The sequence below is a fragment of the Grampus griseus genome (genome assembly GCF_964374135.1).
Source record: "Grampus griseus genome assembly, chromosome: 20".
NCBI classification, from domain to species: Eukaryota; Metazoa; Chordata; class Mammalia; order Artiodactyla; family Delphinidae; genus Grampus; species Grampus griseus.
The window spans coordinates 26,274,521-26,291,378 of record NC_139014.1 but is presented as its reverse complement, the minus strand read 5'-3'; the positions used below and the strand labels follow the sequence as shown (position 1 = coordinate 26,291,378).

The 16,858-nt window shown below is 39.0% G+C and overlaps 1 protein-coding gene across 1 annotated transcript in view; it reads right to left on the bottom strand.

Annotated features, from left to right (window-relative positions):
* Positions 1–16,858, bottom strand: part of ACACA (acetyl-CoA carboxylase alpha) — a 232,670-nt gene that overhangs the window by 158,579 nt on the left and 57,233 nt on the right. The window contains 5 exon segments of the mRNA XM_082678994.1: positions 5,680–5,790; positions 8,902–9,008; positions 11,100–11,198; positions 12,352–12,433; positions 13,408–13,517. Coding sequence (XP_082535120.1) covers positions 5,680–5,790; positions 8,902–9,008; positions 11,100–11,198; positions 12,352–12,433; positions 13,408–13,517 — 509 coding nt within the window.

The window sequence follows — 16,858 nt, the reverse complement described above, 5'->3', positions numbered from 1 at the left end:
ATAGCTCATGCTCTCATCCTTCTTAAAGATACTGCATTCTTAGTTATATAACCAATATTAACTGATAAATACAAAAATGTATGAACATCCAGTGTGTTACAAGGGCAAAGAACAAATATTTTGAAAACACACACACACAAATTCCACAAAAGGGCAAAATTCTGCCATCAATTCCAAACAACAAATGTACAACTTGTTCTAGATACTTTCCTGGTTCACATTTCATTATATACAGTATTGTTGTAGTCAAAGGACTTTCATCTTCAGTTTTGAAGCATACTGTCACTAGATACAGAACTCGACACTAGCAATTATTTTCTTTCAGCACTTTAAAGATACTGCAATGTTTTCTGGTTTCCACTGTTTCTACTGAGATGTCAGCTATCAATCTTACTGTTACTCCTTTGAAAGTAATCTTTTTTTCCCGGCTGCTTTAGGATTTTCTCTTTTCTCTGTCTTTTTAGGGGAGTGGAGTGGCAGATTTACTCTGATAAACTTAGATGTGGTTTTCTCTGTACTTCTCCTTGCAGGGCTCATAGTGTTTTTTGAATCTGTGCTTAGTATCTTTTCAAGAAATTCTTAGCCATTAGTTCAGAAAAATTCTTAGCCATTGTCTCTTCAAATATTGCTTCTGCTCCATGATTTCTTCAAACATTGCTTCTGCTCCATTTTCTCTCTCTTCTCCTCTGAGACTCAAAGTACACGTTAGATCATTTCACTGTCTTTTATGCTCTGTATCTCTTATGCTTTGTTTTGCTATATAACAAGTTACCTCAAAACTCAGTGGCTTGCTTAGGACACCAACCATTTTATTTGCTCATGATGCTGTGCTCATCTGGGCAGTTCTTCTGGTCTTGCTATAGTCACTCATGTGCATATCATCATCTGGTGGCTCGAGTGGGGCTGAATGGTCTTATGCAAATGTCTGCTGACTTGTGTTGACTGTTGGCCAGTAGGTCTACAGAGCCTTGACTGGAACAGCTCATCTCTATTGCATGTGGCCTCCATCCTCCAGCAGGCTAGACCAGGCTTCTTCAATGCAGTGTTCCAAGAAGAGGGTGAGGGCAGAAGCTGCAAGGCTTCACAAGCACTAGCCTCTAGAACTTACACAATACCACTTTGGCCACATTCTAATGGTCTAAGCAAGCCACAAGGCCAGCTAAGATTCAAGGGGTGAGAAAAGAGATGCCACCTCTTAATGGGAGGAAGGTAAAGTCACATTGCAAAGGGATATACATTCAAGAACAGGAGAGGTTATTGCGGCCATCGCTGCAAACAATCTACTATGGTCCGCCCTCTGGCCACAATAATTCACATACCTCCCACATGCAAAATAGACTCACCCCCTCCCAAGACCCCCAAAGTCATCCAATCATGGCATCAGGCTTGAGGTCCATTTTCTCATAAGTCATGTCCACAAGCAAAAGAGACTCCTTGGGTGCAGCTCCTCAGGTGCTCTTTATCCAAAGATCTGGGAACTAAAAAGACAAGTTATCTGCCCCCAACACCCCCAACATTTAATGATGAGATGGGGAGAGAATAACTGTAAAAGATACTCCTATTCAAAGAAGAAAGGACAGGAGGTACATAGCAGTCACTGGTCCACAACAATTCTGAAATCCAGACGGGCAGATGTTGTGAGGTTCCCTTACTCCAGGGGCATGGAATATTTTTTGTTGTTTGCTGTTTTTTACTACGGTCTTGTTCTGCTCCCTGTGAGTGGTTTCCTAATCCATGGGTCCCCTCTGCTCTTAGCTGCCCTCTGGGCTCCTGGCTCCACAATCTAAAAAATCTTTTTATTATTAGAAATTACTAATGTTTACAGCTGAACAATTTTTCCAGTCTGCTTCCTATTCATAGAAAATCAAAGTCCCAGATGCCTCTTTGAAGTCTGAACTGTCTCTGTCCCTTTAGTCCCTTTGGTGCATTTATCAACAGAAGTCTCTCAAAAACTTTGTGGTTTTCCTATGAATCATATTGGAAATTCACTACTTGCGCCAAAAACATATCCATAACTTTTCTGCACAGACCTCTCTGTACCTCGGGTTTGTCAGGCTGCTGTGGGACAACATCTTTAAAATTCTTAGAAGCCCTTTTTTTCTAGCTGAGAGAGTAATCTACCAGGTACTGTCTTAAGTATTTCTGAGGTCTTAAAGGATCTTCCAGGCACTCTTGATTTGGTCTGTACTCTGAAGTCATTTTTTACTTTGAAAATCTTTTGCCAGCTGGAGAGATTGGGAATGAGAAACAGTTCTATTTTCAAACTCAACAAGTTTGAAACACCTTCTTTAGTTCATCCCTCTTTATAGTTCCTTAGCAAAAGCAACCAAAAGCATTCAACAGATACTGTTAACACTTTATCTAAAAAGATCTCCTTAACTAGGTCTACAAGTTCACTAAATACAGTCTCTACCTTCCAAGTTACCTCAGGTAATTGTTCCATCATTACAGAACATGGGTTACCTTTTCCCTCACTGCCTTTCCATCCCACACTAAAAGTTTGTTCACCATTCTTCCAGCCTTCATTAACCACCACCTTACCATTTTTTCAGCCTCCACCTATGAGCCAGTCTCAAAGCCAATGCCACATATTTTACTTTTTTGTTAGGCCAGTATTACACCTTTAGGTATCAATTTCTGGGTCAGTTATTCATTGATGCCTAACAAACCACCAAAAATTTAGTGACTTAGGACGCTGACCTTTTTCTTTTTTTTTTTAATTTGCTCACAGAAATTTGAGCTGGGCTCAGTTGGGCAGTTTTTCTGCTGATCTTGGCTTGGAGCCACTCATGTAGTTAGTCATCTGGCAACTTGACTGGGGTTGGATGGTCTAACGTGGCCTCACTTACATGTCTCAAAGGTGCTGGTGACTGTCAGGTCTAGGAAGTCTCAGTTGGGATAACTCATCTTTGCTTTGTGTGGCCTCTCTTTTCCAGAAGGCTAAACTGGGCTTTTAACAAGGCAAGTCTAAGGCTCATTCCAAAAGGGCAAGGGCAGAAACTACAAGACCACTTGCAGTTTAGGCTTTGGAACTTGCACACCATTTCTACCACATTCTATTGGTCAACCCAAGTCACAAGGCCAACCTAAATTCAAAGGATGGGAAAAAAAGACTCTATTTCTTGATGGGAAGAAGGCAAAATCATACTATAAAAAGGTGTGTAGGGCTTCCCTGGTGGCACAATGGTTGAGAGTCCACCTGCCAAGGCAGAGGACACGGGTTCGTGCCCTGGTCCGGGAGGATCCCACATGCCGCGGAGCGGCTGGGCCCGTGGGCCATGGCCATTGAGCCTTTGTGTCCGGAGCCTGTGCTCCGCAACGGGAGAGGCCACAACAGTGAGAGACCCGCATACCGCAAAAAAAAAAAAAAAAAAGGTATGTATATAGGGGATGGGAGGAGTTAACATGGTCATCTTTGCAAATACTCTCTCACATGCTCTTTTCTGTATTTTTCATCCTTTTTGTCTCTTCATGCTTCAGTCTGAATTTTCTTCTGACCTATCATCCAGTCACTAGTTCTCTCTTCAACTGCATCTAATATGCCATTAAACTCCTCTATTGACTTAATTTTAGTTATTGCATTTTCAGTTCTAGAATTTTCATTTGCTACTTCTTTATGGTTTCCAGTTGTCTGCCCAAATTCTCAATCTTATCTTTAATTTCCTTGAATACATTAAATATATTTACTTTAAAGTCCTTGCCTGATGGATCCATTATCTAAACCCTCTGTGGGTCTGTTTCTATTGGCTTTTATTTTTCTTGATTTTCAATCACATAATTTGATACGCTTGCTTATTTTTTAAATTTATTTTATTGAAGTATAGTTGATTTACAATGTTGTGATGCCTGCTTATTTTTAATTGGCTGCTTGAAACTGCATTTGAAACATTAATAGAAATAATTTGAGGTTCTGGATGTTACCTTTCTCTAGAGAGAATTTATATTTGCTTCCTGCTGGTAGCTAGGGACGCTAGTAACCCTAGAACACCATGCTAGAATCAAGAGTTAAGCATTTTGAAGCTGAGATTTAGTCCCTTTGAGAACTGGTCTATTTCTAGTTCATTCTTACTCCTTCAAGATCCCAACCTAAAATGTGGGAGGTTTCCCAGGGAACCCTCCTCAGCAAACCCTACAGTTTAAGTTTTGTCCTTTTAGTCTTAGAAGACTGTTGAAAAATCTAATCAGCTTTTCAACTGCTTCTTCTCAAACTAAAGGATATCTCTAGGGAAAAAACGGCCTCAAACATGAGACCTCTCTGGGTTTCATTCTTCTCCTATATCTTAGCCCCCAAATTCTTCATTGCCTTGAAAGATCTCTAGTGCCTTAAAACAGATTTTTTTTTTTTTTTAAATTTGGCCACCTTTCCTAGTTTGCTCTCAGTGGGAGGACTGATTTGAGTTACTTAATTAATCATTATTGGAACTTAAGGACTTTTACATAAAACTTCCTAATCTTAGTATTCTAGATATTTCAACTACTTGATTCCACAGTAATAAGTAATTTTGAATTATCTAAAGGAGTTAACATTTTAAAAAATTAACATGAGGCATGACCTGCTTATGAAATTAGAATTATTATAGAAGGAATATAAAGTAAATGACAGGTAATATTCAAATACTGACACTCAAAATAGGATAATGCAGCAAAACAATACATTTATCACTTTCTTTGTCTAGTATATCAAATCATGGAAGACCCAGCTCACAGAGTTTTTCTCTTTAGCTCATGACAATGAAGCAAAAAGTTTGGTGCTGAATGGTTTTAAAAAAAAAAAAAAAGGGCAAATAATATGCAGCTAGGGGTACTAGTAAAAGATGGTACAAAGTAAAAGATGCTGGGAAAAATAAGAAAAAGTGGGAAGCTAGGAAAGTGAAAAGGCCAGAAGGTGTCCCAATTTTCCTTTTTCTGGGTATTGGTAGGAGAAAAAAAGAAGTGAGTCAAGTATGTAATGGTAACTCTGAGGGCAGGAAAAAGAGACTCCTGTCTTCGGATTCTTTCTCTAAGATTCTGAAAAGAAATCATTTCTTTGGCCTCCACGACCAACTTGTAGTATGGCCACATCCTTGGCTGCAAATCAGAGGATTAGGCAAAGAGAAAGCCTAGGTTTAGCTTTCCTGAGCCACCCTCCGTTCTCATAGAACATGCGCCTGCCACAGGGTCCCTGTGCCAGGGTGTGGTGACCATGCAGTACAGGACAGAACACATGACAGAAACTCAGGAGTCTGCAGCCAATTTGAACTGAAGTGAGGTGAAGTCAATCAAAGAGCTTGAGTGAGGCCAGACCAAGAGCATCCAGATCAGGAATTAACCGTGTCACATACATTGTCTAACGTGCCAGCAGAAGAGGGACACAAAAATGCAGAAAGGTACTGACTCTTGCTTGTTACTATGAGTTCCTATGAGCCACACAAACCATATGCAGAAGAGCTATCTGAGAAACTGAGCAATTTTATATAAGACAGAATAACTCTACTGCTTGTATTACGTAAATGAATAAAATCTTAAATTGAACTGGACATTTTATTAATTCTTTTCCCCTGCTAATAAGCAGGTAGAGGCTAGAAAGAAAGACAAGATTAGCTGTAGACAAAAAAATCTAAATATTTTCTGGACATCCAAATTACATGCATCTCTGATATACATGTTAGTTCCAATAAATAACGACAGCTTGTACTCTACCTGTCTGAAGAGGTTAGGGAAGTCATCTTCATTGTTGACTTTTCTGATCCCCTTCCCTCCTCCTCCTTCCGAGGCCTTGATCATTACTGGATATCCAACCTCCTCCGCTGCCTTCAAGAAAAAAGAGAAAAATGGAAGTGAGAATGGTATTAGTAGGGAAGGAGAAAACTGGCATTTTCTCCCTTTAAAAATGCTGTCATTTGGTAGGTCTATATATAGCAAAATAGAAAGATCCTGAAGATATACTATTAGGTGGGAAAAAAAAGTACCTGAGTAATATTTGTACTATTGGGTTGAACAAGAAGAAATTGCATTTTTTTGGTAGGTAAAAAAATGGTTGAATATTGGCAATTTTGTATGTTTCAATCTAAGATAATCCCATATAGATCAAAAACAAAGTAAAACTATATGTATAATTACGTATGCATTCACACACTTACCTATGTAAGTATAAAAAAACAAGTCTAGAAAATCCACCAGCAGTGATTTATAAAAGGAAGATGAGTAGATATAAACTTTCACTTTTTACTGTATATATTTCTGTATTATTAGAATTTCTCATAAGATGCAGGAATTTGTCTATTACTCATAATTTTTATTTTATTTTATTTTATTTTCAAGTTACCAGAGTATACACTTTCTGTCTTTATTCCATAATTTTTATTTAAAAAAAAGACAAAAAGACATACACAGTTCACTTATTATAAGCTGATGGCCTCAGCACAGCTTCTGACCCTCCGACAACATATAAGACTCAACAAATCAGGAATCTCACATATCCAGAAATTTTTCTCACTCAACTTTTTGATAAAGATAAAAATAGCAAGATACAAAAATATTAATGAAAGTAGTCAGAAAACTAATTTTCAACACATGCTCTAAATGTGCTTTTCACATTTACAGTATTTTATAATGATCAGGTGACGATCCCAAAACTTTTTGAATATTTAATTATATATCCATTAAGTAAAGACCCAGTTAAATCAAGATATACCTATTTACTAGACTACTATGCAATTATTAAAGGAATGAGGTAGCCTTTACATGCAGCGATATGGAAGATGTCCATATTATAGTTAAGGCAAAAAGTAAATTGGGGAAAAGTTAACCAAAAGTTTAAAATAACTGAGTCATTCCTTTGTCAAAACATTCCAGTCTTTCACGGTTTACGTTGTAACAATATCTAAAAAACGTGTCACCAGAAAAAGACCATTTCACATTTTAATTTTTGTCAGTAGATTACGCATGAAAATCCTTCACTCACAGTCCCATCTCTTCTCAACTCTCTTAACTATTCACTTCTATGCTTATAAACAAAATTAGCATGATGAACTCAATCACTGGGTGATAAATGAAGAAACAGCCACAGTTGTGAGAAAGACTTAAAAAAAAATAGAGGGGGCTTCCCTGGTGGCACAATGGTTAAGAATCTGCCTGCCAATGCAGGGGACACAGGTTCGAGCCCTGGTCTGGGAAGATTCCACATGCCACAGAACAACTCAGCCCGTGTGCCACAACTACTGAGCCTGCACTCTAGAGCCCGCGAGCCACAACTACTGAGCCCGTGTGCCACAACTACTGAAGCCCATGCACCTAGAGCCCGGGCTCCGCAACAAGAGAAGATACCGCAGTGAGAAGCCCATGCACCACAACGAAGAGTGGACCCCGCTCGCTACAACTAGAGAAAGCCCGTGAGCAGCAACGAAGACAAAACGCAGCCAAAAAATAATAATAATAAATACATAGCCCACATGATATAAGAAAAAGGCAGGCCTTTTAAAAATATATAAAAGCTCTAGGCACAGGTCATCCATTTAAAATATTTTAGAAGAATTTTAATGCCACGAGGAAAATGCTTATGTATAGGTAGGAAAAAACCTAGGATTACAAAAACAATGTATATAGTAAGACCCTAATTTTACAATTATCATAATAATTATAGTTATGGGAATCTACTAATAAAGATTATCATTATATGAATCAAAAAAGGCTGGAAGAAAATATATGAATATGTTAACAAGACTTATCTTTGGATGCTGGGCTTATGGGTTTTATCATCTCTTTTCTTACTTTCCAAATTTTCTACCAGAAAATTTTGTTTATAACCAGGAAAAAAAGGAATTTTAACTGATAAGCAAAATAGCTAATTTCCTACAAAGGGCTTCTACTCGTTTGCAAATTATATCAAATAAAACATAGCATTAGCAATTCAATTAGAAATATTAATTCTTCTTATTAAGGAGATTACAGGATGCTTAACTTGAAATGCAAACAACAGAGCAAAATTAGTTGAGCATTCAGTGTTCCTCCTGAATTTATAACATACAAGTCAAACAAGAGTAGTGTGTTTTTCTAAAATATAGCCTCTTTCATTATCTCCTTGGAGGCATAGCTGACACTTCCAACTAATTAAAAAGTGAAAGGGGAACAAACTGGAGAGAACTATGAAGAAAGAAAAAGTAATGTTAGAGAGCCGACCTCCTTTTGCTTGGGTTCATGTTTCTACATGGACAGACAATAATTACAGTAATAGTTTCAGCCTCTATCAGCTCCCTCCCTCACTCCTCCTCAAGGGAAAAAGAATGAATTCTGTGATTGGTCAGTTTGGAAGGAGAAACTGAGCATGTATAGCTCAGCCTTTTCCCCTTTGGGATCAGCCCATACACAGAACATATGCTCTTTGCCAGCTCTCAGTCATACAATAAACTGAATGGCAAAAGCTCTGCCTCTGTGGTTATTCACACCACCAGTAACCAGTGAGCGAGCCTGCTTAACTGACATTCAGTTTACGAATCTGACTGTTGCTACACACTTAAACCGTTTTCACCATCATCTCTATTCATAATAAAGCTGACATTTTGATCCCTCTCTGCCCGGCTTCTTGGTTCTGAACTCAAGTAGGGCAAAAAGTGTTGTTTGCCCCCAACTCCCCCTGCATGCACACAAATACTAACAGGTGGTAGAGAATAGAATCAGAACCTCCTTAAAGCTCTGATTTAACTACCTAAGAAATGTTCTGTCCAGGTGAACGGCTTGCTTCAAAACAAATTTAAATTATTTTTGTGAAACGTAGGTCACTTCCTCATTCTATAAACTATACCTCCTGGTCTTACAACCCTAATGCCATCATGGGTGTATATCATGAACCAGGCTCCAAATTCCTGTATTTGGGACTGTAAGTGGTCCGTTGAAAAACATCACTCCCTAGAGTTAGTAACTTACCTTCAGCCCGTCATCCACATCCTTCACACAACCTTTTTCATATAGTTCCTGAGGAACATTTAAAATACGTTTTGAAAAATCATTTTCGTGCCAGTCCACACAAAGACCTGCAATAGATAACAGTGACTTAAAAGCAGCTACAAAAGCTTCTGTTTTTGTCAGTTTTCTGCTTATACCTTCTTTACTTCCCCCCACTGTTTCTTTGGCAGTGCCACATGGCTTGCAGGATCCTAAGTTTCCCAACCAGAGATTAAACGCAGGCCCATGGCAGTGAACGTGCCAAATCCTAACCACTGGACCACCAGTACCTTCTTTAAAATGCTTTCATATTTATCCAAAATTGAGGGTAGATGGGAGAAAGAAGGATACCATAAAACCCTGATCAGTCCTTGGAGTTAGCAGGATTTATCTACAGCAACACCTGGCCACTTGGGTTCTGTTGCTGGAGAAAGCCAAGAGAGCTAACAAGCAGCAATTTAAAAAAATGCAAGGACATACAAGACAAAACAAACGAACAAAAAAGCACGTCAGACTTCTCACATAAACTCAGCAGGCAAAATACCTTCGATGTGTGTGTTCAGGGCTGCTTCAGGGCCAGAGGTCTGAGAAATAATTCAATCTTTATGAGCTCTTGGAAATGAAAATGGCGGTTTTATTGGCCTCAGCAGAGTCATGATTCCATACTCCCTGAATGTCCCTGTACTCAGCCACAAAGGGAATGGTATAGCCTCTCCACTCAAACAAGAACAAATTCAATGTTTTATTTTAAACTGTTTGACCCAGCCGGTCTGGAGAGGATATTGCAATCCCCCTGGAGAGCCAGAGTAACAAGAGTTCACATCTGTTCTGACTCAAGACAATGGTAGTTCCTATTCGGAAGAGGTTTTAGTGTATGTTTGCTCTCTGTGCTTCAGTACCAAAAAACAGAAGTTCATATTGTTATCAGCTATAATAATTCACAACGCACTCTTCAAGGGATTCGTCAAGAATAAATCATTTTTACAAAAAATTCATCCTTCTGCATGTCTAAAAGAAAGGTTGATTATTGACCTCATTTTTCTGCATCAAGGGCAAATGAGAGGTTGAATGGTATTAAACAAGCAAAACAAATCATCAATAGACTGTGGGCTCAAATCAAGAAAACACTGGCAAAAAAGAATAGAGGGACTTTTCTGGTGGCACAATGATTAAGAATCCGCCTGCCAATGCAAGGGACACAGGTTCGATCTCTGGTCCGGGAAAATCCCACATGCCGCAGAACAACTAAGCCCGTGAGCCACAGCTACTGAGCTCATGTACCACAACTACTGAAGCCCGCGCGCCTAGAGACTGTGTTCCACAGCAGGAGAAGCCACCGCGATGAGAAGCCTGCACACAGCAACGGAGAGTAACCCCGCACTCGCCGCAACTAGAGAAAGCCCGTGTGCAGCAATGAAGACCCAATGCAGCCAAAAATAAATAAATAAAATAAATAAATGTATTAAAAAAAGAACAGATACATGTATATGCATAACTGAATCACTTTGCTGTACACCTGAAACTAACACAACATTTTAATCAACTATACTCCAATATAAAATTTTTAAAATAAAGATTAAATAAACAGAAAGAGACAGAAAGGAAGGAAGGAAGAAAGAAAGAAAGAAGAAGGAAGGAAGGAAGGGAGGGAGGGAGAGAGAGAGAAAGAGAGAAAGGGAGAAAGGGAGAAAGGAAGAAAGGAAGGAAGGAAGGAAGGAAGGAAGAAAGAAAGAAAGAGAAAGAATGAATACTGGCAGGCAAGCATCTGAGTAGGTGGGTTTTAGTTTTTTCTTAGTGATTCCAGTCACCTCCCAGGCAGGTTCAAAGGCCTATTCCATCTAAGAAGTCCATCTCTGAGGAAGATTCTAGCCTACCCAGAGTAGATCTGAATCCACAGAACCAGATGAGTTTTCTCAGAGTTTCTCCAAATTAAGTCCCAAGATCATTTACATTACAATTTAGCATCTACATACCTGGTACAAAATTTACATTCTTAAGACAAGATAAAATCACAGGTACAACAATTAAGCCAGGAGATACAAGATACCATTAATTAATGTGTATTCTATTTCTGTCAAATATCCAACACATTTTAAAGCAGGCTTAAGCCCCAAGGCCATAGTCCCAAATATTCTACCGAGCTTTTCTACACTTCAAGATACAAACAAATAATTTCTTACCACTGCCACTCCATGGAAGAGTTGGGATACCTGCAGTTTGAGCCACTATGGAAGATGCAATCTTATCCCCCAAAGCCCACATGGCCTGGCTTGGAGGACCTGAAAACAAGACAAGGAAAGAACCCTGACTGTAACATTTTCGCCTCGTTTCTGTCACATGTATTTCGTCTTCCATATAATTATTTTTGTATTTGTCTTGTATCCCCTACAGCACATATCATCAACATCCGAAACTTGATTATGGGGACTACTATGGTTTGGCTCATCTTTGTACCCTTCATAGAACCTAATGTGGTAAATTTTTGCATTCAGGGAGAATTCAATATATATAAATATATGCTGAATTAAATTCCTGACAAATGTAACTCTGATTTTATCATCTGTCATGATCCAACTTTACCATATTAACAAAGTCTTTCTTTTTTTTTTTTAACCAATATCCTGAAGTAAGGACAATAAAGTTTTGGTGTTCAAGTTTAAAATATTATACTCTCCTTGGTCTTATGGAAACCCAAACGGAAGATTTACCTTTAATAGGCTTTACAAAGCATAATCATCATTGCAGAGATAGAGACACTTTGAGCCATATAACCTCAAATTTTCTCTCCATATAGGATAGCAGAAAAGTCAGAAGAAATAGCTCTCTTATAGGAATATAATCTATATGCTTAAATGTGAAAGAAATGATTCATATTTAAGGGCACACTGCCAGCGTATCCTAAGTATTCAATTATCTTTTCTATATAAAAATAGGTCATTTCTCCACATGTTTTCTTAACGTTAATGGCCAAGTTTTTAAAGGCCAGTGTTCTGGAAATCAGAGCCTCCTCCATATCTCATAGAAAAGAATCTGGGGACAAAAAGCACAATCAAGATGTGGGCTTCCCTGGTGGCGCAGTGGTTGAGAGTCCGCCTGCTGATGCAGGGGACACGGGTTCGTGCCCCAGTCTGGGAAGATCCCACATGCCGCGGAGCAGCTGGGCCCGTGAGCCATGGCCGCTGAGCCTGAGCATCCGGAGTCTGTGCTCCGCAACGGGAAAGGCCACAACAGTGAGAGGCCCGCGTATCACACACACACACACAAAAGATGCAAGATGTAAGAAATGATGAAGGGTTAAAAAAAAAAAAAAAAGAAAAAGAAATGAAGAAAAGGGTTACTCGGAGAGCTGCTGACTGATAAAAAACTAAGAGCCCAGTGCCAAAATGACAGAGAGGAACAGAAAGGCAGGAACAGTATGTCAGAAAGGCTTACCCATGAAGGCGATGCCATTTTTCAAAAGAAGTTCTGGGAGCTTAGGATTCTCAGAAGCATGACCCCAGCCAGCCCAAACTGCCTACAAGGGAACACAATATGATTCATTCTTAAAATTCATACTAAAAAGAACATGATAAACTGTATTACTTTCTACCAAGACTGGCCCTGCTCCATGAGGTACAATAGCTCCATGGCAGCCTAATGCCTAATTCAGCTTCTATGCCTGATTCTTGGCAAACTTTTCACAGAACAACAATAAGCAGTCCATTGTGGTAAAACCTCTGAAGAGGTCAAAAACAGGTTGAAACTGATATTAAGAACCAGCTAGTATTGTTGCTCTTTAGGAAACTCAGTTCATAGCCTTTCAACTAGACTCTATAGAGCCTCTTGTAGAAATGTTGGTTTTCTTCCACAGATTGAATTACTTTGGCCACCCAACTCCACCTTTATATCTACTGGCTATACTGTCATACAAATCCCGAGTTTTTTTCTCTTTGGGCTTTAAGACACTTACCCTAAACTCCTTAACACAATGTGATAGGGAAGAAACAACCTCCTTCTACTCTACCATATTCTGGACTAAAAGTATTCCACTGGAAACAGGCAACTTTTACTTACTAGGAGGTTTGAAGGTGAAATGGATAGAATAATCTCTGAAAGACCCTTACAAACCTCTTGTTTGGATTACATTTACTTTATGTTGGCTCATTCCATTCTTTCCATCTTTCCTTTCCCTGTCTGTTATATCCCATATAAAGGCTTTTACCAATGTTCAACAAAGATGCTTTATGTAAAATTAAAAGTTCTTCACTGGCTATCCCCTTGTGCCCAACTGTAAAACGGCTGAATTTGGCAAAGGAAACTCTTCTCAATACCCTGTAATGGCCTCTGTGGGAAAAGAATCTAAAAAAGAGTAGATAGATGTTTATGTATAACTGATTCACTTTGCTGTACAACAGAAATACAACATTGCAAATCAACTATACTCCCAGAAAAATTTTTTTTTAAAAAAAGGCTGAATTTGGATTTCGAGGAGACGCTGGCCTCTCTTACTTGTACTGGGATCCTTTTAGCAATGTCAAGAATTAATTCCACATTTGCATAGTTGTTGTTGTTTGGTCCTCCTGGCACTGGCACATAATGATCTGCCATCTTAATGTATTCTGAAAACACAAGCAAATTAACAGAGAACACATGCTTTATTTTCAGAAATGTAACAGCAGAGCAAAAACTGTGTAAAGGACAGGTACCATCATACGTAACCACAGGACAAACTGTATTAATGGGGTAATTCCCAGAACCATTTATCTGGAGGCTCTTTGTTAAGTCACAGTACTAAAAATGGTAATCTCATAGTTAGGAGCTCTTATACTACTAAAACAGCAGGTCTCAAACTTTTCACCATGTGACCTTTTCAAAGGGTTTTTATGATCCCTATATCAAGGATGATGTATCTGTCACTTAAGAGGCCCATTATTATATTCTGAGAGAAAGCTCAGTGACACCTTTTATCTTTAACTTGAACTATATTCTGAGAAAGCCCTTTTCCTGGTGTAAAGCTGGGACAGAATGGGGAAACAGGGTAGAGTCTGGAGGGTCTGTAGACTGGCTAAACAGGAAAGGTTAGTTATAGGAGTCTATCAAGTGCTTGAAAAACCTTTATCTGGATGGAAAGATATTTTAAAAAGATAACTTCTTTCCCTCCTTACTTTTTTTTTTTTTTTTTGGCTCAGTATCCCCTTTCAAATCTGTCACCTGATGTTTCTCTTTTCCTTTTCTGGCAGTAACTGTGGCAGAGCAGCTACAATGTGCAGGGACTGTACTAAGCACTTTATATGTATTATTTCATTTCATCCTCAATAATCATATATAACATGTATTATTAGCAACCGCTTTACAGGGAATTATGGCTTGGAGCAGTTAAATAACTTTCTCAAGGTCCATCTCCACCATATTTATTATGTTTCTTATCTTGTGCTCTTAATTTTTAAAGGTTTTAAGTCCTTCTTTAAAAATTCCACTCAGAGTAAGATATGAGGCCCTAACAGTTTGTTCAGAATAAAAACAGGTGTATCATTCTCTCTGATTATGAGGGAAAGCGTGCTGATTATTTAAAAATTTAGAAACTATATCAGGATGTGCTGTTATTTAAAAGTCAAAACCACCCATTGTCTCACGACTCAGAGATAATCAGTTCATGCTTTGATATACTAGAAACCATAAACTGCTAACCAATTTAATATATTGTGGATATCTTCCCATACTAACCAAACCACTTCAGACTCTCACTTGCAATGGGGGTGCCAAATTGCCTATACTCTCACCTATACTGGGTATTATCAATTTGAAATTTTGCCAGTCCTATAAATTTTTAAAAATCGCAATCTATTATTGTTTTGGTTTGCATTTCTTTGATTATCATTGGAATTGAATCTCTTTTCATGTGTTTATTGTTCCTTTTAAATTCTTCTTTTATGGACTATCTATTCATGTTCTCTGTTCATTTTCTTTTGAAGGGTGTCTTGTGGTCATATTACAGTAGAAACTCTTTGCTGTTCACATGTTTTTCTAGGTTATCGCTTGTCTTTAACTACCACTCATGGAGGTAACCAGATGGCTGTTTTGGTATATGTCATTACACCTTTTTTTTTTTCTCTGACTCTACACAATGTACTTTCTTTCTATTATTATATCATGCTATCAGTCTCCTTACAGCCAACTGTTTTCTAAGCAATTGTGATGGACAGACCCATGATCCCAAGTCTCCAGGTATTCATATCTTAAGTTATCCCCTCTCCTTGGGCGTGGGCACAATCTATGACTTGCTTTTAGCCAAGAGAATATGGCAAAGATGAGGAGATGTCACTTCCAAACTAACACTGGGTAAGAATGTAGCCAATCTTACTGGGACACTTTCCCTTGATGGCTTTGAAGAAGTAGGCAGTCATTTTGGGGTGGTCCACGTGACAAGGAGCCAAGAGTAGTCTCTAGCCAACAACCAGCAACACAATCAGGTCCTCAGTCCAAACAGAAAACTGAATGGTGTCAACAACCATGTTAGTCTGAAAACAGATCCATCCCAAGTCAAGCCTCAGATGAGACTGCAGCCCCAGCTGAATGCTGATGGCAACCTTGTGATAACCTGAAGCAGAAGACCCAGCTACAGAAACTGTGAGGTAATAAATGTCCATTGTTTTAAGTTGTTAAATTTGTGGTAATACTGTTACACAGTAATAGATAAACAGTGTAACAATTTGTCAGAATGCACTCAGACCAATAAATGTTATCCCACAAAATTTTTTTTATGTTTTTATTGATTTTTTTAACATCTTTATTAGAGTATAATTGCTTTACAATGGTGTGTTAGTTTCTGCTTTATAACAAAGTGAATAAGTTATACATATACATATGTCCCCATATCTCTTCCCTCTTGTATCTCCCTCCCTCCCACCCTCCCTATCCCACCCCTCTAGGTGGTCACAAAGCACCGAGCTGACTTCCCTGTGCTATGCGGCTGCTTCTCACTAGCTATTTTAAGTTTGGTAGTGTATATATGTCGATGCCACTCTCTCACTTTGTCCCAGCTTACCCTACCCCTCCCAGTATCCTCAAGTACATTCTCTAGTAGGTCTGCATCTTTATTCCCGTCTTGCCCCTAGGTTCTTCATGACCATTTTTTTTTATTCCATATATATGTGTTTGCATATGGTTTTTGTTTTTTCTCTTTGTGACTTACTTCACCCTGTATGACAGACTCTAGGTCCATCCACCTCACTACAAATAACTCAATTTTGATTCTTTTTATGGCTGAGTAATATTCCACTGTATATATGTGCCACATCTTCTTTATCCATTCATCTGTTGATGGACACTTAGGTTGCTTCCATGTCCTGCTTATTGTAAATAGAGCTGCAATGAACATTTTGGTACATGACTCTTTTTGAATTATGGTTTTCTCAGGGTACATGCCCAGTAGTGGGGTTGCTGGGTCTTATGATAGTTCTATTTTTAGTTGTTTTTGTGTGTGTGTGTGTGGTACACGGGCCTCTCACTGTTGTAGCCTCTCCCGTTGCGGAGCACAGGCTCCGGAAGCGCAGGCTCAGTGGCCATGGCTCACGGGCCCAGCCACTCCACAGCATGTGGGATCTTCCCGGACCGGGGCACAAACCCATGTCCCCTGCATCGGCAGGTGGACTCTCAACCACTGCGCCACCAGGAAAGCCCCTATTTTTAGTTTTTTAAGGAACCTCCATACTGTTCTCCATAGTGGCTGTCTCAAGTTACATTCCCACCAAGAGTGCAAGAGGGTTCCCTTTTCTCCACACCCTCTCCAGGATTTATTGTTTGTACATTTTTTGATGACAGCCATTCTGATCGGTATGAGATGATATCTCATTGTAGTTTTTTTTTTTTTTTTTTTTTTTTTGCAGTACGTGGGCCTCTCACTGTTGTGGCCTCTCCCGTTGCAGAGCACAGGCTCCGGATGTGCAGGCTCAGCAGCCAT